Source organism: Sus scrofa, chromosome 18, assembly GCF_054392235.1.
Source record: "Sus scrofa isolate SSC_HxYL_T2T_F1_AM1 chromosome 18, Sscrofa_HxYL_maternal_Yorkshire_Landrace_v2.0, whole genome shotgun sequence".
Lineage (NCBI taxonomy): Eukaryota > Metazoa > Chordata > Mammalia > Artiodactyla > Suidae > Sus > Sus scrofa.
The window spans coordinates 24,037,406-24,065,213 of record NC_139400.1 but is presented as its reverse complement, the minus strand read 5'-3'; the positions used below and the strand labels follow the sequence as shown (position 1 = coordinate 24,065,213).

Sequence of the window (27,808 nt, the reverse complement as noted above, 5' to 3'; positions counted from 1 at the left end):
GCCTCTCATTTTCACTACAAGAGATTCTTCCGAAAGAGATAATGCTTCTCACAGGGTGCACACGATCTCATCATTGAAAAGATTTTAGAGCTTATCTTTTTTCTCACCCCCAGTGTCTGATTAAACATGCAGGGATCACAGAAGCTGACTTGCTCAAGAGCACTGATCTTTTCTATGGAATCACTGAGATGGCATTTTGGTGAAAAGAGGGCAGGATACATGAAAATGTACCAGGCCACTGCTGTCTTAAATATTTGGCTGCTCTGTGACAAGATGATTCTTGTCATCAGAAAGAATTATTACCAACTGCTCTCCCCATCCCTCTGTTTTTCAGGGTTCACTGTTTCCACTATCTCATCCCTCTGGCGAAGGAAGGGAACTATGCCATTGTGGCCAATGTGGAAAGTATGGATTATGACCCTCTGGTGGTCAAGCTCAACAAAGACATCAGCGCCATTGAAGAGGCCATGAGTGCCAGCCTCCAGCAACACAAGTTCCAGTATATATTTGAAGGTCAGACCCTGGCCCTGGCCCTCGGAGTTTGGGAGGAAGGAAGGGTGAAGGTTTCTCTGATTTCCTCTATTGCTGAAGTTCAAAACTTGTAGAAAAAGGTTGCTTTTTTTTTTCTTTTTGCATTAAAGCTGTGATACCTAGGCTCTCTGTGCAAGGCTAGGTAGGCAGAAATATGGCTGCCATCTGCTCCTTCTTGATAAGGAGATTTAATCCAAGATAAGGCAGATGGCAGCCCGGCTGCCCCCTTGATATGCCGCTCATGAGAGTTGGGTAAATATATGGAGCGGACCACAAATTAACTCAAGAGGAGCTCATAAAGGAAAAAGAAACACACAATAAAGAACGAACCCTGGCAGATCCCCTCATTGGCTAAAATTATCACTGGAAGGGGAAAATTTCTCTTAGAGAATGAATTGTTATCTAAAAAGAACAGAAACCTCTGATGAGCAGTAGTTTTAAGAAGGCTGCATCCAGAGTTCTCCGTACAACTCAGCAGGTTAAGAATCTGATGCTGTCTCTGTGAGGATGTGGGTTTGACCCCTGGCCTCACTCAGTGGGTTAAGGATCCATCATTGCCGCAAGCTGCAGCATCGGTCACAGATGAGGCTCAGATCCAGTGTTGCCGTGGCTGTGGTGTAGATCTCAGCTGCAGCTCCAATTTGACCCCTCACCTGGGAACTTCCATATCCCACAGGTGGAGGTGTTAAAAAACATCCATGCTTCAGGGTCAAGCAAGCCAGGAAGGATGTGAAAGACAGAAGCATCCAAAGGCATTTGCCTTCAACATTTAACCAAATCTGCTGCCAGCCAAATCATTTTCGTGATGATTCCTCCAAAGGACTCCTTTTAGGACTTCAAATCATGTCCCCCTTTTTCTTGTTCTGGTTAGTTTGTACAAAGATGTGGGGGCCAAAAGTTTCTGTGACGTCTCACAGAATCCAGCCAGTGTTATTTAAAACAATTAAGAAGATACTTAGCGCAAAGAATTGTGGCAGCCTGAGATGGAAAGAAAGTGTCAATGCATGACCATGTATTGCTTCCTGAAATGGTTCTGTTCCAGCAAATTTGGAACAACCAAAAACAAAAAAAACCCCACTATTTTTCCATTGAATGATGTAGTATTGATAGAGATATGTTCTGAGGGAGAATGTCCCTGAAAGGCTTTAGCTAAAAAGTAAAAGTGATTAAAACTTAGCTATTAGTCAACCCCATAGCACTGTGACTTTGGAGGCAGCAGCAATACTCTGTACTTGAAGTTGCAGGACCTGTCTGAGGAATCACTTCCCTTACTGCACAAAATTCCCTTTTGCTCTTAACTGTGGCTCTTCCAAGCCCTGTGTATCAACATTCACCATTGCCAGTGCTGTCCTCTCATCTTACCCAGACATTTCTTAACATCTAATCCTACTGGGAAACAGTATCTTCAAATACAGGTCTAATCCTTTGACATGGAAGAGAATTTTTTTTTTTTTTTTGCTGATTTTAGGGCTGCATCCATGGCATATAGAGGTTCCCCGGCTAGGGGTCAAATTGGAGCTATAGCTGCTGGCCTACACCACAGCCACAGCAAGTTGGGATCCGAGCCACATCTTCAACCTACACCGAAGGTCATGGCAGAGCCAGATCCTTAACCCACTGAGTGAGGCCAGGGATCAAACCTTCAACCTTATGGTTCCTAGTCCGATTCATTTCCACTGCACCACAATGGGAACTTCCTAGACATAGGAGAGATTTTTATCTAAAAAAAAAATCATATACTTGAGACTTCCTATATAAAAATCTGTGATATCATTTTCTAAATTTAAAGGACATAATGTTGAGTTTCCCAAGTAGGGGAGGTGGCAGTGGCTCCAGTCTTCTTGTGTGTGACAAAGAGAGATTTTATTTTATTCTATTTTTAGGGAGAAGTACTTTTTTTTTTTTTACATATTTTTCTATTAACGTATTGTTGATTTACAGTGTTGTGCCAATTTCTGCTGTACAGCAAAGTGACCCAGTCATACATACATAATACATTCTCTTTCTTATATTATCTTCCATCCTAGTCTATACCAAGTGACTGGGTATAGTTCCCCGTGCTGTACAGCAGGGCTTCATTGCTTACATTCTAAATGTAATAGTTTGCATCTACTAACCCCAAACTCCCCATCCATCCCACTCCCTCCCCTGTCCCCCTTGGCAACCACAAGTCTGTTCTCTATGTCTGTGCATCTGTTTCAGTTTTGTAGACAGGTTCATTTGTGCCATATTTTAGATTCCACATACAAGTAATAGCATATGGCATTTGTCTTTCTCTTTCTGATTTATTTCACTTAGTATGAGAATCTCTAATTGCATCCATGTTGCTGCAAATGGCACTATTTCATTCTTTTTTATAGCCGAATAGCATTCCATTATATATATGTACCATGTCTTCTCATTCCATTCATCTGTTAATGGTCAAGTTGCTACCATGTCTTGGCTATTGTAAATAGTGCTGCTATGAACACATGGGTGCATGGATCTTTTTGAATTGTAGTTTTGTCTGGATAAAGCCCAGGAGTGGGATTGCTGCATCATATAGTAGTTCTCTATTCAGTTTTCTGAGGAACCTCCATACTCTTCTCCATAGTGTGGCACCAGTTTACATTCCTACCAACGGTATAAGAGGGTTCCCTTTTCAAGGAGGGTTTTTGTTTTGTTTTGTATTTTAGCTTTTCAGGGCCACACCCAAGGCAAATGAAGGTTCCCAGGTTAGGGGTCAAATCGGAGCCGTAGCCGATGGCCTACACCACAGCCGCAGCAACTTGAGATCCAAGCCACGTCTGCAACCTACATCACAGCTTACAGCAACACCAGATCCTTAACCCACTGAGTGAGGCCAGGGATTGAACCCCCATCCTCATGGATGCTAGTTGGATTCATTTCTGCTGAGCCATGACAGGAACTCCGCCAAGGAGGGGTATTTTTACCACAGATACATTAAGAATTCCTGGTGTATGGTGAAAGATAAAGCAGACCAACTTTTAATTGGTGTTATTATTGTAATTATTATATACATTTATTTCTTTCATCCGTTGTTATTCTCTACAAACACTGCTTCCCCTCACGGCCTACACTTAGGGTGGAGACCACATTAAGCCACAGCAGAACAAAATTCTGCCTCAAGTTACAGGCTCACGGGAATCGCCACAAAACTTGACTTCCAGAGATTTTTTCACATAAATAAATTATCTAACTTTAAGTGTACAATCCATATTACGTTTCTTTTTCTTCAAGGGAAAAGATTTTTACTTCACTTTCAAATAGTGGCACATAAAAGTGAATCTGTCACAGGTCTCGAAGCAACATGGGGTGAGTGGAGCTGAAGCAGGAAAGAATGCCTTCTCCTGTCCCTTTTTTTCCTACATTTATCCTAATCAGGATAAATTTGTTTGTTTGTTTGTTTTTCACTGATTTCTTTTTTTATAAATATATAACGACTTTTTATTTTTTCGTTATAGCTGGTTTACAGTGTTCTGTCAGTTTTCTACTGCACAGCAAGATGACCCAGTCACGCATACCTTTATACATTCTTTTTTCTCACATCATCATGCTGTATCACAAGGGACCAGACATAGTTCCCAGTGCCATACAGCAGGATCTCACTGCTTATCCATTCCAAAGGCAATAGTCTGCATCTATTACCCCAGATTCCCAGTCTCTCCCACTCCCTCCCCCTCCCTCTTGGCAACCACAAGTCCATTCTCCATGTCCATGATTTTTTCTATGGAAAGGTTTATTTGTGCCATATATGAGATTCCAGGTATAAGTGAAATCATATGGTACTTGTCCTTCTCTTTCTGACTTAGTTCACTTAGTATGAGAGTCTCAAGTTCCATCCATGTTGTTGCAAATTATACCATTATGTTCTTTTTTATGGCTGAGTAGTATTCCATTGTGTATGTATACTACATCTTCTTAATCCAATCATCTGTTGATGGACATTTAGGTTGTTTCCATGTCTTGGCTATTGTGGAAAACTCATTTTGAAGACAGAAGGAACCATTGAACCTGAGTTACACCCTGAGCTCTGATCTGCCCAATAACTGCAAAACAAAAATAACAGACCCCTCCCAAATAGTCCACCCAGCTGTAGAATTCTGGGGGAAATGTCCTGCTGGAGTCCAGATGTGTAAGAATAAGAGAAAGAAAAGGAAAAGAGGTTTACTTATTTTCAAGTAGTTAGAGTTAAAATCTAACTTCTAGAAAGGGTAACCCACATGTGCCTCAGGTTGTCTGAACCAGCATTCGGCAGCTTAACCACCTAGGATAACCTGAATAGGACCTCTTCGTTTGTTGATGTACTAACCAGCCCTTTGCCAAATTTCATAGACCTTAAGACGGTCCTTTGGCTTTGAGAACAAGCCGCTTGTGAAAAATCCGCCCGTGTGTCATGGGCACTCAACAATTAATGAATGATCTGCTTTTCCCTCCCACTTTGTTTCTTATTACAGACTCTCTAGTCACTACTTTGAGAATGTACTCCATTGTCAGGGTGGAGGTGTTTTAACATTAACACCAATAATCTGATCTCTTACTGATTTATTTTTACCTATGTAGGTTCCCAGTCCACCTCTGTGCCAAAAGTACACCTCTGCCTGTCCTGTGGGAGGAAAAGGAAGCCAAGAATATATTTACATGTATTCTTCTCCACCTTAAAAAAATTATACAGAGGAGTTCCCATTGTGGCTTAGCAGGTTAAGAACCCAACATAGTCACCGTGAGGATGCAGGTTCAATCTCTGGCCTCTCTCAGTGGGTTAAGGACCTGGCAGAGATCACAGCTGTGGCTTGGATCCAGCGTGGCTGTGACGTAGGCCCACAGCTGCAGCTCCAATTCAACTCCTAGCCCATAAACTTCCATATGCCACAGGTGCAGCTATAAAAAGAAAAACGAAACAAAAACTAGACAGAAAAACAAGCGTTGTATGCAGATCAGTAGTTTAAAACCACCAGGCATATTCGCTAAGCCCTAGCATGGTGGCTTCAGCTGTGTATGGCAATACTGGAGCTACAGATATACCAGATTGTTTTGCTAGCAAAAAGTATCCCCATTTGTAACTGCTTGGGCTGTGAATAAATACTCTGAAATCATTGTAAGATCAGCTGGTATAACCATCAGAGATAAGTTTTCCATTTCTGAGATGTGGAGGAGAGAAATCCTTTGAGTCAGTCTCTGCAGGATGGCACTAATCCGTCTTCTCTTTGCTCCCCACTGCCCTGTGCTGATCCCTCAGGCCTAGGACACCTGATCTCCTGCATCCTTATTAATGGTGCCCAGTACTTCAGGCGCATCAGTGAGTCCGGCATCAAGAAAATGTGTCGGAACATTTTTGTCCTTCAGCAGAATTTGACCAACATCACCATGTCACGGGAGGCAGACCTGGATTTTGCAAGGTAGGAGGGGAGACTGGGCTCAGTTCCTTACACCAAAGCTAAGCCCTCATTGTCCACAACGTCATTTTTTTAAATGCATTCTTAGTTCTTAAAAAGTGAGTTAAAAACGGGAAACAAATAATGGATGTTAATTAAACTTATTTTGATGATAATGCATACAGATAATGAATTATTAGGTTGTACATCTGAAACTAGTATGTCAATTATACTTCCATTTAAAGAAAGGGAAAATAGAACAATTAGATATTCTTTGGTCATAGAGACAGTAGTTCTATTGGATGTTTAACAACTCTTAAGCAGGTAATTTTTCCTGTTGTCTAACCTAAGTTCTCTTACTATAAAACTTCAATAACTTTTTTTCCTCAATTTAAAAGTAATGCATGCTCATTGCATAAAATACGTAATATAAAACATGAAGAAGACTATAAACATGACTCATAAACTTTTAATCTAAAGACTTTGATATTTGATATAGTCTCTCCTGGTTTTTATACATGTGCTGTGTGTGGAGGTGGGTTGTCATACCTAGGCATGTATATCATTTCTCTCTACAAAATTGTTATTGGGTGTCTTATTCATTTAACTGTTTATCAGTATCAATAATATACTTTGAAAACATGCTTTTTCCCATGTCCATTTGGATCCCTTGAAAATATTATTTTTAACACCTGAACCAATGTTCCATGAGCTAAGTAAATCTGATTTATCTAATTGTAGACACTTGGATATTTTTTACATTTTCTCTCATCATTAATAACATGGTGAGTGTATTTTTACATCAGTCTATTTCTTCACCTCTTCTCTCTTTACCAGTTGAAACCTGTCTTTCCTTCTTGTTTTCACTCGGGACAGGGGAGAGGGGGGAGTGGTTACTCATCTCCTTCCAGGTTATTCCTTCATGTAATTGAGGTTTCTTTTTTTAAATAACATTTTCGCTTTTGCTTTTCTAGGTTTGTTTATCTCAGATTTTAGTGTTTCCTTGTAATACACTTTTTCCAACGTAAGAGTTAATTGTATTCTCTCTTGATGGTCTGAACACTCTCCCTGCCTTTCTTAAAGCAGCAGATCTTTGGTTTTGAAGAGGATTACGGTATTGGTGCTTTTTATTGCTGGTTATACCTAGGTATAACCAGCCTTCATGTGGCTGGGAAGTCATTTGTTTTTAATAGTCCAGAATGCTCCTGTCTGATATTTAGCATTTCTTTGTCTTTTCACATGATTTTTTGACTCCAAGAGAAATCCAAGAAAATTTGAACTATTTGTTGAGATGTTTAAGGTGATGACGAAATGTGCTCTTACTTTGACGATTATTAAGACACAGAAGCTAGCTCTTGGTTTTGAAATCATATAACCATGTATCTTCATTTTTAATCTTTCTTCTCCCATTTATCACTCCAGCTGTTCTGTTGCTACCTTGTTCTTTTGTGTTTCTGTCCTGCTTCCCTGTCTTTTTTCTTCCTGTTTGTGCATATGTGTGTTCATTAAATTCCCGATTTTAGGCTAAATTTGGTGGAAAGCCTTACTTGCTCAGATTAGGGAAACCAGGTGTGACCGAATGCTGCATTTACTTGGTCTCTCTTTTGGGGAATGAGCTCATTATTGAATTAGTCTATTCATAATAACATTGACAAGCAGACGTTAAGAACATGGAGGCCTGAGGGATACAGAGAAGCATTACTAATTCTCTGAGGAATATAATTCCTAAATTCAATCATCCTTTTTTTAAATGATTTTTTTTTATTTAGCTGAAGTAAGTAAGTTAACACAGCTTTTGTCAGACAGTGTGGGGCCCGAACACATACTGGGGGAAAAAAAAAAAAACCTACCATCTGAATAGTGAAATGCTGACTGGGCAGTATTGAGGTTGGCATTGATGAGCCATGTACCAGCAAAGGAAAAACCATGCCTTTCACAGTTGGACTTTTGAATGATACCCAAGGAAGTGGATTAGCTGAAATTTGACTGCCTGGGAAAAATACTAGTATTATTACTATTTACTTTTTTTTTTGCTTTTTAGGGCCACACCTGTGGCATATGGAGGTTCCCAGGTTAGGGGTCGAATTGGAGCTGCAGCTGCTGGCCTATGCCACAGCCACAGCAATGTGGGATCAGAGCTGAGTATGTGACCTATACCACAGCTCACGGCAATGCTGGATCCTTAACCTGGTGAGCAAGGCCAGGGATTGAACCCATATTCTCATGGATATTAGTCAGGTTCATTACGCTGAGCCACAACCGGGACTCCCTACTCTTTACTCTGAATGGATTTTGAAGGGAGGTAGGCTAGCATAGATACCACATCATTTTTACTGGTCTTGCAAGCTCCAAGAGGCCCAGATTTTTTTCTTTTTCCTCAGTACATGGTCTAGAATAAGTGTTCCTTTTGTACATTGGATGAATGAATACGTAGCAAATGAAGACTTCTTTTTGTGGTAAAGAGCTTAGATGATGACAAAGTTAAGTTTATGTTTAATGCACTGAACATTTTAACCAGCCGAGGTGGATTGAGGAGACACAGAGCATCTCCCTTACAATTCTTTCTTTGTAGAGGGAAGTGTTTCAAAAAGAAATACTGGGCAGTTCCTGCCATGGCTCAGTGGAAATGCACCCAACTAGCATCCATGAGGACACAGGTTTGCTCCCTGGCTTCATTCAGTGGGTTAAGGATCTGTCATTGCAATGAGCTGCGGTATAGATCGCAGTTGAGGCTCTGATCTGGCATTGCTGTGGCTGTGGCATAAGCCAGCAGCTGCAGCTCCGATTTGACCCCTAGCCTGGGAACTTGCATATGCCACGGGTGTGGCCCTAAAAAGACCAGAAAAAGGAGAGGAGTACTGTATCCCTGCCATTCATAGTCTCAGCTTCATTTTCTTTTGCTCTCATGTAAACTCATATACATAAACACACTTTATAGACTTATTTTTTTCTATTCTTGCTTTTAGTAGGGACAGGTTTTATGAAATGGGCTCCATCAATTCAAATAAATTTGAAGCTATGTAAAATAAATGTAACAGCACTACCAAAATAGCCAGAAATAATAGACTGCAGTAGCGTGTCTCAGCATTCTTTAAGCAATGTCTAATCAAGCATGGACAGCATCTGTATTTCCAGCAAGTCTCCATAGGAATGTTACCTTCTAACACAGTAATTAATCACTAGTTGCCGTGTGTCAGAAAACTTAACAAGAAGTTCCAAGGCTCTTGTAGTGTTTCATTTTCATGGCCTTCCTGGCCACTGGAAAATAGAACACTCTTTTCCTCATAAAGAAATGAGAGATCTGGACTGATTCCATCTGTATTGATTCTTCTACTTGTGGTCTTAAGTTGTCTCTCTCGCTCTTTTTTTTTTTGTTTGTTTGTTTTTTTTTTAAATACACGCCTTTTCTCTAATCACTCATGTGGATAAATCTTGGGTGAGATCAGGATAGCTTATAACATTACGGGGATGGCAGAGCCCCTGTCCCCTGTGGTAGTGATCTCTGCTGGAGTTTTGACACTTTTTACCCAACCGGTGATTTTTAGACTCCCAAGGGGCCTTGTCCTGAAAAATCAGTACAGACGATTTAGGAAGTGGAAGGCCTTTCCCAGTGTGCTCTTCAACACACATCATCTTACCCTCAGCTGCCAGGTGCTTCTCTAGAACTGAGTCATTGAAACAACCCAGGAGTCCAGGCAGCGCATGACGGGAGACGTCTGAATGGGCACTGAAGTGCCCAGGGTGGACCCGGCAGTTCGTATGAAGGCATCATTGAAAAAACATCCCCGTTTCCTTCCCAGAACTCCCATCTCCTTCTCCATCTCCCTTCTGTGTGTGTCGCCCGTCTTTTCTCCTTCATCTCTCCTATTGCCTCTCTCATGTCTCCTTGATTTTGTGGTCCTTTTGGTTTTCCTTAGACTAGTCGTGTATCTCATTCTTGAGTCTGACAAAAAATAAGGAAATGGAAGCTGAGGTTCAGGAAGGGGTTAGGTTCTAACTCATGAGAAAGCTTCCTCAGGAGTTCCCATCGTGGCTCCGTGGAAACAAATCTGACTCACATCCATGAGGACGCGGGTTTGATCCCTGGCCTCGCTCAGTGGCTTCAGGATCTGGCGTTGCCATGAGCTGTGGTGTAGGTCGCAGATGCGGCTTGGATCTCACGTGGCTGTGGCTGTGGCCGGCGGCTACAGCTCCGATTCAACCCTTAACCTGGGAACCTCCATCTGCAGTGGGTGCAGCCTAAAAAAAAAAGAAAGAAAGAAAAGAAAAAGAAAGCTTCCTCCTCCTTATAGTCATTTGTTCAACAAATATTGATTGGGTGTGCCTTCTCTCTAGGTCCTGCCCTTGTGGAATTTTCATTATTTTGAGCAAGACAGACAGACTAATAAATATGTATAATACAAAGTCTGTCGGATGGTGATATATACACTCTGGTTAAAAATGAGACATGAGGGAGAGGGTGCCAGGGTATGAGGAAGGTAACCTGCGATTTTGGAATGTTTCTCAAAGTCCTTAAAGAGATGGTAACAATGAGGAGAGACCGAAAGGGAGAGTAGAAGCAAGCCACGTGGATAATCTAGAAGAGCAGGAAAGGCGCTCTGAGAGCAGAGAACTAGGGGAAGGCGTATGTTTGGCATTTAAAGAACAGCAGAAAGTCTACTATGGCTGAAGTGAATGAACAAGGGAAAGAGTAAGAAATAAAGCCAGAGGTGTAATCTAAGAAGCTGCCATCTAGAAGATGGTTGTAATAACACTGGCTTTTACTTTGAGTGAGGTTTGAAGCTGTTAGAGGGTTTGAAACAGACAAGTGCCATATTCTGACTTATAAAAGAATCACTCTGGCTGCTCTGTTGAAAATAGAGAATTTTCTGTTTTTCCTTAGGAGAGGAGGTTGCAGACAAGGGCAAAACCAGAAGGTTCCTTTAGAAAACTACTGCAATAATCTGGGTGAAAGAGAAAGGTGATTCAAACCAAGATGGTAGCAGTAGAAGGGATGAGAAGTGGTCAGCTTAGGAAATATTCTAAAAGTAGAGCTGACAGGATGTGCTGACAGATTGGAAGTGAACAGATGACTCCAAAGGTTTTGTTCTGAGCAGTTCAAAAAATAAGAGTTTTCATTTCCTAAAACGAAAAGGAGCCAGACCATGGGAAAGGCAGTTGAGTTGAGGGGGGGTGCCAAGGGGCGAATACACAGGGTCTATCAAGAGTTTGGGTTTGGAAATACTAAGTTTGGGATGTCCATTGGACATCTGAAGAGAGACAAAGAAGAGACAACTGGACATAGAAGTCAAGAGTTTAGGAAAGAGGTCTAGGCTAGAAATAGGAGTTTGGGATTCATTACCATATATATATATATATGAGATTTAAAGCAATGAGACAGAGTGAGAGGTGAGATCTCAAGGAGAACACAAGTAGAGAAAAAATAAAGGCTGTCCAAGAATTGGTCCTTGGGTCCACTGCTGTTTAGATGTTGGCGTACTGCAGGAGAACCAGCAAAGAAACCTGAAAAGGAGCAGCCGGTGAAGTAGGGAAACCACCAGAAGAGGCGTGTGTCCCAGAGGCGAAGAAAGTGTTCTAAGAGGAAGGTCTTCATCTGTGTCAAATTCTGCTGGTTGGTTAAATTAGCTTAGGACAGAGAATTGGCCACCAGTGAACTTGCTAAGAGAATGGAATGCTTTGCTTTTGCTTTGCTTTATTTTCCCTACGCACCTTACCTAGTACAGGAACAAGCTTCACGCATATATGGGGAAAACTTCTCACTCCTCAACTCCATAGGTAGGATCTGAAGCATTCAGGGAAAACAAAAATGCAATTAGAGTGATTCTAATGTGATATCAAAGACCACAGTGGCAGCCTCTCTGTTCTCATTGAATGGTTTCTAAGAAAGCGCTGCTCTTCCCAGCATAGGTTCTCAACTTGCATTTCCTATGATGAAGCAGAGTTGTGATCATTCTTAGAAGGGTCCTAACCAAGTGGTTTTTTATTTTTAATGATGGGCAGTCTCTGCTCCTAAGGCCCTACCCCTCTCTAGCCCCAGTCCCTCTTCAGCAGCTCCGTGTTAGCTTTGGAGCCATTTCTATGTATGCTGATGTATATATCCTTTCTAGTGCCCTATGTATGGGCACTAGACAGGGTATATAAGCCTTCACTGGTTAAATCAACATACAGTGAAGGCTTATATATCTTGTCTAGTGTCCACACATGGGAACATCTGCTTCACAGAAGACAACAGAAAGATCTCAGTGGTAAAGGCAGAACCATTTGGTACCTAGGGTCCAAAGGAGAAAAAAATCTTGCCTGAGCTGCCTCCTCTGGACATAGGTTTATATGGAGAAGTACAATACACCATATTTGTTTCACTCAGTAAGAGACTGAATCAAGAAATGTTAAGACAACCAGTAGGAGGGGATAAAATATTTGGATATCATATATATGATAAGGGACTTCTATCCAGAATATAAAGAACTCTTACCACTCAATAATACAAAAACAGATAATCTAATTAAAGACTAGGTCAAGGCATCCCAGTAGCAATGAGCACACCTGGTACCCCAATTTGGTTTCTAAGTACTATTCTTCCATAAAAGGAAGCAGGACTCCTGGGGACAATGGCTCATTTTAGGACTGGGGAAGGAAATACACAAGATGACCCTTGAGCGTCTTGTAGTACCGGCAAATAAGGAAGTACTAAAAATGTGCACACACGTAACACATTGTGTCAAAGAGGCACAGGAATCAGCGGAAAGAGCTTCCAATGGCAAAGTTGGGACAATTTGAGCAACAAAATAAATAAAGTATTATTGGATTATAACCCAACATATAAAGTAAATATTCCTAAGTCCATACTAATATAAATAAATTATTGAATAGATTAATAAATGAGGAGGAAAGGACAACTCGTGTGTGCAGAAGCATTCTGAATAGATTATATAGCTACCTCTCAAGATAGGGGAGCCTAGCATCCCACTTCTTAGCACATAATGACTTCCTTTCAAAGAGTACATATGGAATGGAGGAGAGTAACTTGATAGTGCAAAAATCTGACAAATAGTATTTCATCCAGGTGGTCAGGCACAGCATCACCATGCATAAATCATGTTGATGGCTGTACCCTTGATATGAGGGGGTGAGAATGGCCCTTTACCTCTGATCTTCTCCCAAACCCATTACACCCATATAATAAAGAGAAAGAAACATCAGACAGATTCTTACATAAGAAGATGCTGCAAAGACCTGACCAGTACTCCTCAAACTGTCAAGGTTAGGGAGTTCCCCAGTAGCCTAGAGGTTAAGGATTCAGCGTTGTCACTGCTGTGGCTCAGTTTCTATCCCTAGCTAGGGACATTGTGCATGCCGCAGGTGCAGCCAGAAAAAGAAAGGAAAATCTGAGAAACTATTATAGTCAAGAGGAACATAACAAGACGTGATAACTACCTATAATGTAGTATCCAGACTGGGTTCTGTAGCAGAAAAAGGACATTAGATTAAAAACTAAGGAAATGTAAATATGGACTTTAGTTAATAATGATGTTTTATCAGACGAGTTTGAGCACATTCCCTGTGGTATGGCCATAGACAATAATCTTGTATCAATATTGGTTCATCAGTTGTGATAACTATATAATACTAACGTAAGAGGTTAATGATAGAACCTTGGTGTAAGTTATATGGGAAAAGTCTGTTCTATCTTCTCAATTGTTCTATACATCTAAAACTATTGGGAAAAAATAAAATCTACTAATAAAAAAAATAGGCAAAGGATTTAGGAGATATGCCTAAAAAGATGCTCAGCATTACTTGTTACTAGGGAAATGCAAATCAAAATCACAGTGAGATTCCACATTACACCCCCTAGAACTGCCATGATCACAAAGACAGACAGGGAGTTCCCATCGTGGTGCAGCAGAAACGAATCCACTGCTTTGGAAAACAATTCACCAGTTCCTCAGAAAGTTAAACATAGAGTTACCATATGACCCAGCAGTCCCACTCCTAGGTGTATACCCCAGATAAGTGAAGACATACCTGTCCACAGAAATTTGTCCACACATGTTCACAGCAGCATTTCTGGTAATAGCCAAAAAGTGGAGACAATCTAGATAACCATCAACTGATAAATAAAATATAATCAGTCCATACATACAGTGGATATTATTTAGCTATGAAAACGAAAGTACTGATATATGATGCAACATGGATGAACCTTGAAGCCTTTTTTTAATGAAAGAAGCCCGTCACAAAAGACCATGTATGGTTTAACTCATTCATATGAAATGCCCCAAATAGCCAAAGTTAGAGAGAAAGGAGAAGAGGTTACTTAGAGTGGGTTGATTGGAAGGGCATGGGGGGCTTTGGTTAAAGGTTTCCCTTTGTGGTGATGAAAATGTTCTAAAATAGATTGTGCTGATGGTTGCACAACCTTGTGACGACACTAAAAGACATTTCATGGTGCACTTTGTGTGATTTGTATGGCATGTGAAATACATCTCAATACAGCTATTTTTTTAAAAAAGTTAATCTATGTCCATTGTACCTCAATTAAAAAAAAAAAAAGATTGAGTTGTAAAGCTTTAAAAGTCCTGAATGTTTTGTCATAGGAAATGAATAGCCCAAGTTTTACAATCACATTCATGGGGAACTTGGTAAAGGAACTGACTCTTTGTGAGTTTCCCTAACGCATCTGGAGAGAAAAGAGATCAGGGGGGATTTTTGGAGGAGGTGATAATTAGTATTAACCTTCAATAGAATTATCCAGAGTGGGGAGAGAGCCCTTTGGAAGAGGAAGGGCAGCTCTGGGGGACAGGAGCAGATCAGGAAGGGAGTGGCAGACTGTGAGACCTGAGGGAAAATCAAAACCAGCTTCGGCTTGACCCCGCCTTGTCCGAGGCCTTCTCTCTAAACGTGCTTTCCTCTCCCACCAGCTCCCTGATTCCCTTGCCCTGGTTTTGTTTTGTCTTCAGCACATATCACCGTCTGACCTGTCTTATATTTACTTGTTGACTTGCTCCTTGTCTGTCTACCGGAAGTAGAATGTGAGCTCCCGAAAGCTGGGACTCTGGTTCCCTCCTGTAGCCTCAGGGCTTAGAACAGTACCTGGCCTGCAGGAGGCGTGCCCGTAACTGTTTGTAACTGTTTGTGGCGCTAGGACTTGATCCTCTTGGTGAACTAAAGCGCTTTAAGCAGAGGGTGAGATGGTCAGATTTGGATTCTAAGCAGATTATTTCAGGAGCTCTGTAGGCAATGGACCATGCAATGAAACTGGAGACTTTGCAGACCGGTTGGAAGGTGACGGTCAAGAGAGAGATGTGCAGGGCCTGAACTAGGTCAGTGCTGGTGGGGAGGTGGGGGCAGACCTAAGAAGTGTGAATGAACAAAAATGTGTGTGTGGGGGGGGGGTTAAAGAGTGATTGAATGGTGCGGATAAAAGAAGAGAGTCAGGGATGCCCCTCCCCTCTCTGCCCTGGGTGTCTCACTGGATCTCATTACCATCAAACAGGATACGCCTCCTGGGGGAGGGAGGAGTAGGCTTGGTGGAGGGAGGATCCGCAGTGGAGGTGACAAGTGTACGGTGCCTGTGAGACTCCAAGTGGAGATGGCTCAGAAGCACCTGGAGGTGTAGGCTAGAAGCTCAGAGAAGGGGGGTTGGGGGGCGGAGGGGCTGGATCCAACAGTTTGGGGAATCCTCAGTTTAGGGGCGTTGTTTCAAACTGCTTCACACGATTGTTTCTAACTGGAGGACCATCTCCAGAGCAACCCCAGCGTGTAAAGGGCATGAGAGGGAAGAGGAACCTTTGAAGGGGATAAGGAAGGGAAGGCCCGGCAGCACAGGAGCCGGAAAAGGACAGGGCTGCCTGCCCTGAAATGGTGCTTTGCCCACAAATTGGCAAGGCATCTTTCTTAGTAAATGAAAGCATCTTCTCATTTTAATTTCTCCAACACCCCCTCTCCCCCTTTGAGGTAAACTGTTCAGGTGCTTTCCTCAAGGTAGCAAAGGCAGCCTGGAAATGAAGTGTATCCGTTCAGACCCTGGCTGTATCCTTGATCTTAGCCTTTCTCCAAGGCCAAGAATGACCTCTGGCATAGCTGAGAATATTGAATTCCTTTCAAGGGAACTGCTTCGGTGGACTTAATTCCTACAAACCCACTGTACCAGGAAGGATACTTTGGTTTTCTGCAGGGAAGGTTATGGGTTTTTTTATTTGGAGTGACCAGGGCGCGGGTTAATAGACAGGGATCAGCAATGACATGCTGCCATCTACTGGAGACACCCACAGACATCCAGACGGACCTGCGGTCTCTAAAATCCCTGTCTCTCTGAGTCAGAGGTGGGGGCTGTCTAGGCTATAGGCAGGCTTCAGAGGTGACTTGGCTGCAAATAGGAAATTCCCTCGCTTATCAGAAAAAATTGTCTTTGACTACCTTGCTTAAAGAGCAACTTCCTGGTTCTGAAGATATATTTTTTTATATCATTTTCACATTTGTCCCTAACTTTTATTCTGCCTTTGGAGTCCCCTATCCTTTTTCCAACCTCTACCCCTAATACCCCTGATTTTTTGACTCAAGATTGTTAATCGTGAGGCGTTGTGATTCATTTTATAGGAGAGATTAGTTTGCTACTAAAATTCTTTCACTGATGACACGAAAAGTTTTGTTAGCTCCCTTGAATGTAATGGCGATGCAGAGCTAGCCCAGACTTGCTAGCCGGGTCCCCAAGGAAATTGGGAAACACGAGGGGTTAAATAGCTTTTGTTGCCTGGAGGAAGGGACTACCAAGATTGAATCACAAAACACAAATTTGTATGGCTTGATCTCTGAGAAAATTTTCATAAAAATCTTTTTAAGCAGATTTAAATAGCATTCTGTCTCCCTAATCAAACCTTGACGGGACTTTCTGAGCATACCTGTTTCTCACCATACCACTTTCTACCCATCTCCTTTTTCTGTGTTTATTGCACTTACGGTAGGTTTCATGCACTCTGACAATTAATTGATAATTAATTGCTTAATTAGGGCTCTTTGAAGGCAGGTGAGTAAGCCGTCCGATCTTCATATCCCCCGAGAGCACCGGGGAACTGCGAGTACTCGGAAGGGTCTCATCATACCCGGCAGTACTGGGGTTTGATTCCTCATAAACCTATCTCATGTGTGAGGCTTTGATTAACTAAGGTTTCTTTTGATTATGCTCAATTAATGTCACCGTGCCTTGTATATATGTAAAATGTCAATGTATAATTTAGGATTCCTCAAGATCATTGGCAGCCCGCGGTCATCTTCTTCCCTTTGTAGCGCCACTGCAACATTGGAATGATTCAGAGATTAGCACAGATGACAGGTGTTATTATTCCCAATAAAGATCCCAAGGAACAGAAAGCAGAAGTGACTCGTCCAAAATCTCTCATCAAATTGTGCTATGTATAGACCCCCACTACCTCTGTAGTCGCCTTAGTTTGGAAATTAAATGAATTCCCCCAGGGAGGCCCATTTTTCTGCTGGGAAAATAGTGTGTTGTTCTAGAAAAAGACCTTACGCTTGTTCGGTGACTAAAGCCCAAGAATGGTCATTTACTGGCTCTGCTAGAATTCTTACCAAAAAAGTGGAGGCTGGAAGCTGACCTTTCTTGTTGTCTAAATAAAGATAGAGTGTTTAATTTTGACGCTTAGGAGGAGGAAGTAGGTACAACGGCTGTAGTGGTAAAAGTAGAGCTACCCTCCCTTACAGACCATTTCAAGGCCAGACGTCCTGCCTCACCACCCCCCACCGACCCCCGCTTTTTTTTTTTTTGTCTTTCTAGGGCCACTCCTGCAGCATATGGAGGTTCCCAGGCTAGGGGTCGAATTGGAGCTGTAACCTCTGGCCTACACCACAGCCACAGCACGGCCAGATCCAAGCCTTGTCTGTGACCTACACCACAGCTTATGGCAACGCTGTATCCTTAACCACTGAGCGAGGCCAGGGATGGAACCTGTGTCCTCACAGATACTCATCGGATTCGTTTCTACAGAGCCATGAAGGGATCTCTACCCCCTTTCTTTTCATCTGATTCAGAAAGCCTTTCTGTTCCCAGCTTCTGCTTGGCTTAACACCCTTTGCCAGTCTAGGGGATAAGACCACAGCGCAGAAGGACGTCGGGGGCCGCAGTGAACTCAGTGGTCGGCACCCAGCCAGTCCCTAGGGCTAAACCCAAGTTGAGAGGGGACTCTCAACTTGCCCTAACAGTCAGCCCCCAGATCGATTTCTCTCTGTATAATTCCCTCCGCCTTGATTTTCTCTTCTCTGAAATTAATACATTGTGTTCATATGGGTGCAGATTACCCATCATTTAATATTTTATTGTTCTATGTTTTATTAACATGTTCTTCCTCCCCACTTTATTTTAAACTTCTTGTGACTGGTTACCATGATTATATTTTGGTAATTTTGGTTTCTGGACTTTGTTTTCTTGTACTTCTCTGTAATAATCAGCAATCTAAAGTATTCAAGAATGGGAGTTCCCATTGTGGCGCAGCAGAAATGAATCCGACTAGTATCTATGAGGACGGGAGTGCGATCCCTGGCCTCGCTCAGTGCGTCTGGGATCTGGCATTGCCATGAGCTGGGGTGTAGGTCGTAGACCCGGCTTGGATCCCAAGTTGCTGTGACTGTGGTGTAGGCTGGCAGCCGTAGCTCCAATTCGACCCCTAGGCTGGGAACTTCCACATGCAGCAGACGGGGCGCTAAAAAACAGAAACAACAACAACAAAAAGGTATTCATGAATGTAATTTAAGTTTCAGGTCATGTTTGATAAATATGAACTTCCACGAATTTCCATGCACGTTTCCGAGAACCTCCTTAGCTCTGTGCCTGGACTTATAGATCTTTGACTGCAAACTGCATTCATTACAACAATAAAAACTTTTAGAATTCAAGCAACTTTAGTGTAAATCACCTAGAGGCCTAAATTATGTGCTTTCTCCCAGTGATGATGATGCTTTGTTACCATTTTAATAAAAGAGTAATTATTCTTACTGTTGTATCATGGACCCCAATATACGACATTAACAGTAGGAAATGCTTTACCTACCTTGGTTCACTCAATCCTCCCTGATTCAGTATGTAGTTAATATTACCCCATTTTTTAGTTTAAAAAACTAAAGCTTGAAGAGGCTAAGTAAATTCTCAGTTTACATAATAATAAGAGTTAAATTTTGGTCAGTTCAATCCCAGAATGTGAACTTCTTAATCACTTGAAATCTGGGCTGTCATTTGGTAAATATTAGGTCTCTGTTTTGATTCGCTTAATTAGAATATGGTTTCGGAGTTCCCCTTGTGGTTCATTGGGTTAAGAACCCCAGTAGTACCCATGAGGATGTGGGTTCGATCCCTGGCCTTGCTCAGTGGATTAAGGATCCGGCGTTGCTGAAAGCTGCAGCATAGGTCACAGATGCAGCTTGGATTTGGCGTGGCTGTGGCTGTGGCGTAGGCTGGCAGCTACAGCTCCAATTCAACCCCTGGCCTGGGAACCTCCATATGCCGTGGGTGCAGCCCTAAAAACACAAAATATATATACACATACATATATATATGTACAGAAAGAGAGACATATATGTCTCTCTCTATATATATACATGGTTTATTTCAATTAGGCTCTTCTCTCAAACATTTTATTTTCCTTTATTTTTTTCTGGTTGTGTGTCTCCATCAAGTTCTGGTCACAGCAGTTGTAATTAGCTTTAATTAACAGTGTCACTGGAGACGTCTGCAAACCCCTCTTAGGCTGGAATGTGTTGGGGCTGGTTCTGCTCACCATCAGGTATTGTGCCACCTGTTGGTCTTCTGCCCACTTTCCACACAACTGTCCTGGAGCAGTAGCACTGGACACCCAAGACCATGCTCCTGGAACTAGACTGCACATTAGAACCAGCACGTGATTCACATCACTGGTAAACTGTCCTTCATCCCAGCTATCTATGCCTTCACTCTTTTTTTTTTTTTCCCGAATGGTTGTACCCATAGCATATGGATGTTCCCAGGCTAGGGATTGAATCCAGCTGCATCTGCAAACTACGCCACAGTTGGGGCCATGCTGGTTCCTTTAACTCACTGCGCCAGACCGGGGATTGAACCCACACCTCTGCAGTGACCCAAGCTGCTGCAGTCAGATTCTGCGCCACAGCAGGAATACCTGTATTAAACACCAAGCCCATTAACCAAATGATTCTCAAAAGCTAGAGGGGGAGTTCCCGTCATGGCTCAGTGGTTAACGAATCCGACTAGGAACCAGGAGGTCTCGGGTTTGATCCCTGGCCTTGCTCAGGGGGTTAGCGAGTCAGCATTGCTGTGAGCTGTGGTGTGGGTTGCAGACATGGCTCGGATCCCGCGTTGCTCTGTCTCTGACGTAGGCCGGCGACTGCGGCTCTAATTAGACCCCTAGCCTGGGAACCTCCATATGCCATGAGAGCGGCCCAAGAAATGGCAAAAAGCCAAAAAAAAAAAAAAAAGCTAGAGGGTATTAGAATTTCCTGGGGAACTTGTTTTGGGTGGCAGTCTCTGATTTCATCCGTAAAAATTCTGACTTAAAAAGTTGAGGTGAAGGGCCAGGCGCATGCAGTTTATTTAAACAAGTGCCCACGGGATCCAGTCCAGGTAGCTCTCGGACACGCTTGGAGAAATACTGACCCAACTGCATGTTCTTTGGGACTCTACAGTACCCAGGCCATTTTTTTTTTCTCAGCCTTTTATTCTCCTTTAGTCCCCTTTACTCTTTTTTTTTTTTTTCCTCCTGCTGCAGACAGAGAAAGTAAAAATGACCTGAAGGCACTTTCTGGATTAAGTTAAATCATCCTTTAAAACTCCTTACTTATCATTATTATATTCAGGCAGAGTCAAGTTGTGTCCTTGGAAGTTTGGGGGTGAACTAAAATGTTAGGTCATTTGTCTGGTAAACAAGTCGAACCCCTGATTTTTGCGTCAACTTGGGCAGGTCACTTGAGCTCTCTTGGCTGAAGTTTCCTTATCTATGAAATGAGGGTTTGACTTGAAGATCAACTCTAGGGTCTCTTGTAGATAAGACTTGCCCTGATTCCCGTGATGTAGAGCCAGAGATGGAGTTGGGGGATCTAGAGCTCCAGCTCCACCACTGCTCTCAAGAGAGGTGATCACAGTAAAAAGGCTTTTAAAGAGAGAGAACTTCAGTCAAATTCCATAAGGACCCTGTAAAGGCTTCGGAGATACACAGTACATAACAGGCACTTTAGGATTGGTTGACTGTATGGACAAACTAATGCGTGTGGATAAGAATGAATGAATGAATGAATGAGGCAATGTAGGCCTGTTTCTTTTCACAGCCAAGATCATGATTGTAGCATTTGCTCTCACATGTGCTGGACACTTAGAGAAGCTGGCTCCTGCTTTTTTGCATGACCTATAAAGGTCTCATAAGGCTCTGAACAGTAATTCAAAAAATAAACATGTAGGTACTCAGAAATATAAATGTCACATCTGCTGTAGCTCTTCATTGCCTTTGCCGGGCTGTGGTTTCCCAATTGATGGAAAGGTTTTATTCAGATCAGCCATTTCACTTTTTCCTGAAGGCACCCTTAATCTTTGTGTTCTAACCTTTAAGGATACAGGCTTCGGTTGCTGCCGTAATGATTTCCATTGCTTGGCATCTGAATGTTTAAATTTCTCCAAAGAATCGCACACCTTCTGTTTTTCTCAATTGGAAATGGAGTCAAATAGGGAAGGAAAAAAAAAAAAAAAAGTGCGGGTAGGAGAGGCCAGCTCTTGATTGACACCTCTCTCTGGATACCTGGGTCACGGGAAGGAGTCCATCAATGGTCCCAACTCTGCAGCTGGCATGAATACTGGCATCTCATGCTCTTTCAGCAATCTGGTTCACAAAGATGCTGATTAAACAGTTCAGGGGCCTAGGGACAAAGGATGGAGGGTGAGGTGTGGGGGACTTTCTTTCTTGTGTGTGTGGCTAGAGCAGGTTATTGACAACGTTAAAGGCTTCGTGATATATTCGACCAGAAATTAATTACAGCCCAGTTCCCCATTTCTCCCTTAGGTGACAGTCTTCTGTTGATGTGTGCCGCTGTGAAAGTAATAATAGGTTTCAAATGTTTGTGAAAAACATAAAGTAATTACTTGCTGTGGTAAATCAGTCATTTGGAGTCTCAGCTTCTCTCCTCCACGTCACGTATGTGGTCGGTGGGTCTGTTTCGGCTGTTAACTCTATAGACCATAGGAGAATTTTCAGTTTTCAGAAATTTTGCTTTTTTCTCCCCTTTTTTAGTTTCCTAGTTCTCCAGGGATGAAAGTACTGAAATGATAATGACACATAACTAACATTTGAACAAGGGAGGCATATGTCTGCCAGGGAGCTGATTGCCTTCTTAGATGTGTAGCCATTGGCTATCAGCTATTTGCCAGTTCCTCAAATGAGCTTTAAATATTTACTTTTTGTTGTGCAGAGGGAAAGAACGTGCTCTCAGGCATTTTGAGGCTCCTTACCGATGGCATGTGTTTAAATTATGGGCCCTGAAGCCAAAGCGCTCTAATAGCTCTTTTGCCTTTTTTAAATTAAAAAAAAAAAGTTTTCCAGTAAAACCTGCAGCTCCCTTTCCTGAGGTCTCTTTCTTCTGATGGGACCTGTGCAGATCTGCGTGGATCATACCCAGCCCTGTGTTAGCTCACCTGTAGAATGAGAGAGAAGTTTCCTTGGGGCCCCTGTCTTAAAAGGGGTCCTCACCCACACAGGTACCGGAGGGAGGACTCTGTAGGGGCCAGTGTGACTCCCCATCGCAGAGAGGTATCCTGCTGTTGGCACTGAGGCTGGCTCACTCCTAAAAATGTTAACTATACATTATACATGTCCACAGTTCTTTTTAACTCAAATAATGAATATTAATAGTAAGTTTTTCTATTCTGTCTAATCTGTCTTGTCCATTCCTGATCCGTGAGCCATTATACATCTTAACTTCAAAGGTTTGCTTACCCTCCCATATCAGGCTATCCCTTTCTTAGAACGTGAGTTTGTTTTTCCCTTTTCTGCATCGGTCTCTATCTTTGCAGTACTGGTCATGTTTAGAACCAGATAGAAAAGCAGTAAGAATTGGTTATTAAGCATTCTTGTGTATGAAAAATCACACTAATGGGGACGTCGGTGTTTTCTCATCGCAGTGATAATTGGGGCTTGTGACGTTTGCCCCTGAGAATGGAAGACCCTGTCCTTCATTAAAGAATACTGCGGCATTTAGCATAGTTTTAGTATTACTGTGCTAAAGTAAATATATTGTAATGAGTTTTGCTTTTTCAAAATTAATGACTTGAAGTTCTCTTGTGGCACTGCGCGTTAAGGGTCCAGCATTGTCACTGCTGTGGCTCAGGTTGCTGCTGTGGCTCAGCTTTGATCCCTGGCCTGGGAACTTCCACACGTCGTGGATGCAGCCAGAAAAAAGGAAAGAAAACAATTGATGATTCAACATGGCATCTCAGTATAGACCAGAATATTTGATTAACTATACCCTTTGTTTTCTTTTCATCATGAAGTTTTCATTCCTCTATAAGTCTTGTCATCACACTTCATTTTTCCACATATAAGTAAAACGAGGTAGTAACAACCAATTGCTTAAAATAAGTATTTTTTATGATTTTACTCTTATTATTACTAAGCACCCTACTTAGGTGATTTACACACGTTATCTCATTTAATCCTTGTAATAACCTGGTGTGCTTCGCTATTAGCATTTACATTTTACAGATGGGAAAATCGAGTCTCTGAAAGATTAAATAACCCGAGGTCTATTCAACTAGTAAATGACAGAATCATGATTCAAAGCCAGGTCTGTCTGCACTTTAGCTGTTGTGCTGTACAGCTCATGCCAATGTTATGCATTAGTATTTCAAGAAGATAGACCACAGCCTCCATGATTTTACAGAGCCTATTAAAATGATGATGATGGTGGGTTCCTTGCTGAAACGGCTTAAAGGAGGGGTGACAATTTTTTATCTTTCCTGAGGGAAAATGAAAGGAGAGATTGTTTTGTTGGCCTGTGGGAATAAACAAAAGAAGACCAAAAAGGTCATGGGAATGGATTTTAGCACAGCACCTAAGCCCTGTCTAGGAATGATCACATTCCCTGTTGGGCGCAACCGGGCCAGAAGGGGAGACAGGTCCACCAAGAGACCTGGTCCAGCAGCAGCATTAGGGGGTGTCTGAGTTGGGGAGGAAGGTAGACCGGACAGCACAGGGGGAGAGCGGTTACTGCCAAATGCAAACCTCAGTTCCCAAAGTGTCAAGTATCAGTAAGACACCGGCATGTGGTGATGATACCATGACGGATGAAATTGTCTTCAAAGAGCTTTTAAGAAGCCATGTTTTTTTCCAAAAGATTTTAACATATTCAGAAAGGAGAGGGGGAGAAAGAAGCCATGCGTTTTCATTCTTTCCAGAGAAACTGTAGTCATTTTAGAAAAGAAAATACACCTGTGATCATGGTTGACATTTGTCATTTTTGGACCACCTAGCTACTAGATCTCATGCTTTATTCGGTGAATTCCCCACAATATGGCCTTTGAGGGAGGCAGAGCCCACCTTCCATTATAAAAACACACAATCCAGGCTTGCTTACTCCACCGGAACCCACCTGCAGCTGGGCAGTCAGATGCACCTACTCTGAGCTCTGATCAGAGAGCTCGGGGCTCCGAGTGCGGGGATGATGGAGAGTCTTGTGACGTGGCAGCAACAGGAGTAGTAACTTCCAGTCACCTGGGGTAGCAGCAGTGGCCATGGCTGTGGCACAGTCAGCATCCAGTTCTGCTGGCAGCAGAGCAAGATGTGGTGTTCTGTGTTCAGCGTTGGTATCTTCATGCCACTGTCCTTGAAGAGTGATTCTGAAGTGACTTTGGCTATGTTCCCCACTGAGACAGGGAGGAAGAGATCGGTCCAACCTGGACCTCATGGAACAGGTTCCAGAGAAAAGGAAAGGTTCTGTTACCAGAAGAAATAGATGGATGCTGGATGAACAAAAAGAGATAACCACTACCTCCAATAGCAGTTTGCTGAATGAGTGAAATTTAATGTGAGTAGCACAGCCAATAAGTGAGTTTATTATGTGCCAAAGAAGATAGATGATTAAAAAAATTATTTTATGAAAAGGCATTTTAAAAAAAAGTTAGACGTGTTTCTGGGACACTAGTTAGAGTGGATTGGAATAATTAGAGGAAAATGTAGAAGCAGTTTTTTTACCTGTACTTTGAAAGTGGTAAGATATAGAAAACCATGGGAGGATATCATGAAGAGTGGAAGGGTTGCTTTCTCAAGAACCAAAAGGTATTAAAAAGAAGGTTACAAAGTATAATTTGGGGATGCTACTGCTCTCCTTAAACTGTACCTTTAAGAAAATGAGAGTTTGGTTACTGAAGGGTGTCATACTATACAGTTTCAGATTTACTGGTTCTAAGGAAGATTTTTTTTTTTTTTAACCTTGAGTGTAACATGTGGGTGTTTTAAGTATTTCGGGGGCTCATACAAAAATAAAACTTCCCAGGTCATTGCTGTCAAAGGAAAAGAAAATCTTGTCAAATATATATTCATTTGTTGTCCTCTGTCACTTTGATCAACAATAGATGCTGAAATTATCAGATGTAATAGTAATCTGCATTGCTGCATTTATAGTCCTCCTATGAAGCTGAAAGTTTCCATGAATATGAATTCATTTACTCCCTGTCTCCTGTGCAGAGGAGGGAAAGAAAAGGAGCCCAGCTCTCGCTCTTCCTCTCTGTCTCAAAGACAGTGAAAGATAACTGAGAGTATGAGGAGAGAGTATCAAAAAATGAACCGTCTACACTGACTGCAGTTTTCAAGTGATTGGTAAAAAGAGAAAGCCAGAGAGGGTAGAGAGGGGTTTAGAATGTGGTAAGAAGGGGAGGAGGAGAAATAAATTAGTAGTTTGTGCCTAACAGATACGCACTACTATATATAAAATAGGTAAACAACAAAGCCCTACTATGTATATAGCACGGGGAACTATACTCAGTATCTTGTAATAACCTATAATGGAAAAACATCTGAAGATAGATAGATGTACAACTGAATTACTTTGCAGTACCCTTGAAACTAACACAGTATTGTAAATTATATCAATAAAAACAGAAAGAAAACAAAATAGAATTTGGTAAAAAGAGTTCTGATGAGCTCTCAGACCTCTTAGATCATATGGTCTTTCCAAAAGCCTAGAAAGGCTTTGCTGGATAGAATTTTGAGGTGGTATGATCTGGCCCCTTCCTTTAAGAGGCAGGAGATTGGCACAGCAAGATGGAGCAACTGGTCAGTGACAGGTCCTGACAGGACTAGAGCCCTGATTGCCTGACTCCCCATTCAAGGCTCCCTCCTGGAGAGCTTGATGCCTCCTGCAGGCTGATATCAAAAGGGCTCACAAGTGCACCATCACATCAGAAGCGCTGATGCCCTAGGGCTGTGACAGACAACCTGGGGAGAAGGGGCCTCATCCTGTGGTTTGAAGCCACCCCCTCCCATTTTCTGATACAACCCTCAGGATGTCTTGTTAACCCCACTCCCCTTAATGTTTGCCTTCTCTAAGACTAACCAGAATAACACTGCTGCTGGACATGTCTTTACAAAGAGAAATGACTATGTGGTAACAGTTGTGACTTTTCTTCACTATCGACACACACTCGTGTTCCTTGTGATTAAATAAGCTCAGAAAGAGTATTCATTTGATTAGCTTTTATTATCGATATTGCCATGTTCTCCCTGAGCTAGAAATATCTGCTCTGCCGTAGTTCCCGCCGTGGCTCAGTGGTTAACGAATCCGACTAGGAACCATGAGGTTGCGGGTTCGGTCCCTGCCCTTGCTCAGTGGGTTAACCATCCGGCGTTGCCGTGAGCTGTGGTGTAGGTTGCAGATGCGGCTCGGATCCTGCGTTGCTGTGGCTCTGGCATAGGCCGGTGGCTACAGCTCTGACTAGACCCCTAGCCTGGGAACTTCCATGTGCCGCGGAAGCAGCCCAAAGAAATAGCAAAAAGACAAAAAAAAAAAAAAAAATCTGCTCTGCCCACATCAATTTGAACCTTTTTTGCTTCAGTCAATTAAAGCAGAAATGATAACAGTTGTGACTTTTCTTCACTATCGACACACACTCGTGTTCCTTGATATTAAATAGTCTCATTATCCAAAATACATTGCTGGATGTCTCCCTCGTTTATTGTACATTAAGCCTCTGCCTCACTTTAGCACCTGGGTGGTCCTTTTAAAACAGCCTGTTCGCAAGCTCACACATGTCTCTGGAACTATCTACCATGGGGAGCTTCTTACCAGTGATATCCTTAATGACCAGAGCCAGGTAAAAGCACCAAAGCATGTTATTTAAACTGTTTCAATGTCTGTATCATTTCCTAAGGAAATCAGTTGCTCGAGGTGGTTATGACAAATTGTCAAGGGGCTATGTGTCCATATATCAAGTAGTTATTGAACATTTGTGAGCTAACCATTCCTGGAGGATTGATTGACTGATTGATTGACTGTCTTTTTCGGGCCACACCCAAGGCATATATATATATGGAGGTTCCAAGACTAGGGATCAAATTGGAGTTACAGCTGCTAGCCTACACCACAGCTCATGGCAACACTGGATCCTTAACCCAACGGGTGAAGCCAGGGATCAAACCCGCATCCTCATGGGTACTAGTCAGATTCGTTAACCACTGAGCCATGATGGGAACTCCTGTTCCTGGAGTTTTAAAAATGTAGATACAGTTCCCACTTACACACTATGTTGCAGGGTGGGCTCATTAATGGGAGCAATACAGTAGGATAAGAATTGAGAGAGGTGGCTGAGATGAGAGAGGATGTTAAAACCTCCTAGGATTCACTCCTAAGTACATACCCAAGAGAAG

The 27,808-nt window shown here is 42.3% G+C and overlaps 1 protein-coding gene and 1 non-coding gene across 5 annotated transcripts in view; both read left to right on the top strand.

The window, feature by feature from the left end:
* Positions 1-27,808, top strand: part of EXOC4 (exocyst complex component 4) — a 799,095-nt gene that overhangs the window by 735,466 nt on the left and 35,821 nt on the right. The window contains exons 16-17 of one of the 4 annotated variants that reach the window (XR_014833792.1): positions 335-1,009; positions 3,246-4,594. Coding sequence is in view for 1 of the 4 variants with exons in the window: in XM_021078821.2 (XP_020934480.1) it covers positions 335-513; positions 5,771-5,930 (339 nt within the window). In the remaining 3 variants the exon portion in view is untranslated. Of the gene's footprint in view, positions 1-334; positions 1,045-2,153; positions 4,595-5,770; positions 5,931-27,808 lie in introns of those variants that run through there. The other 3 variants (XR_014833790.1, XR_014833791.1, XM_021078821.2) reach the window with 3 other exon arrangements.
* Positions 12,027-12,104, top strand: MIR4337 (microRNA mir-4337). The gene is given in 1 exon segment (NR_038592.1): positions 12,027-12,104. It is a non-coding gene; the product is annotated as a microRNA mir-4337 (primary transcript).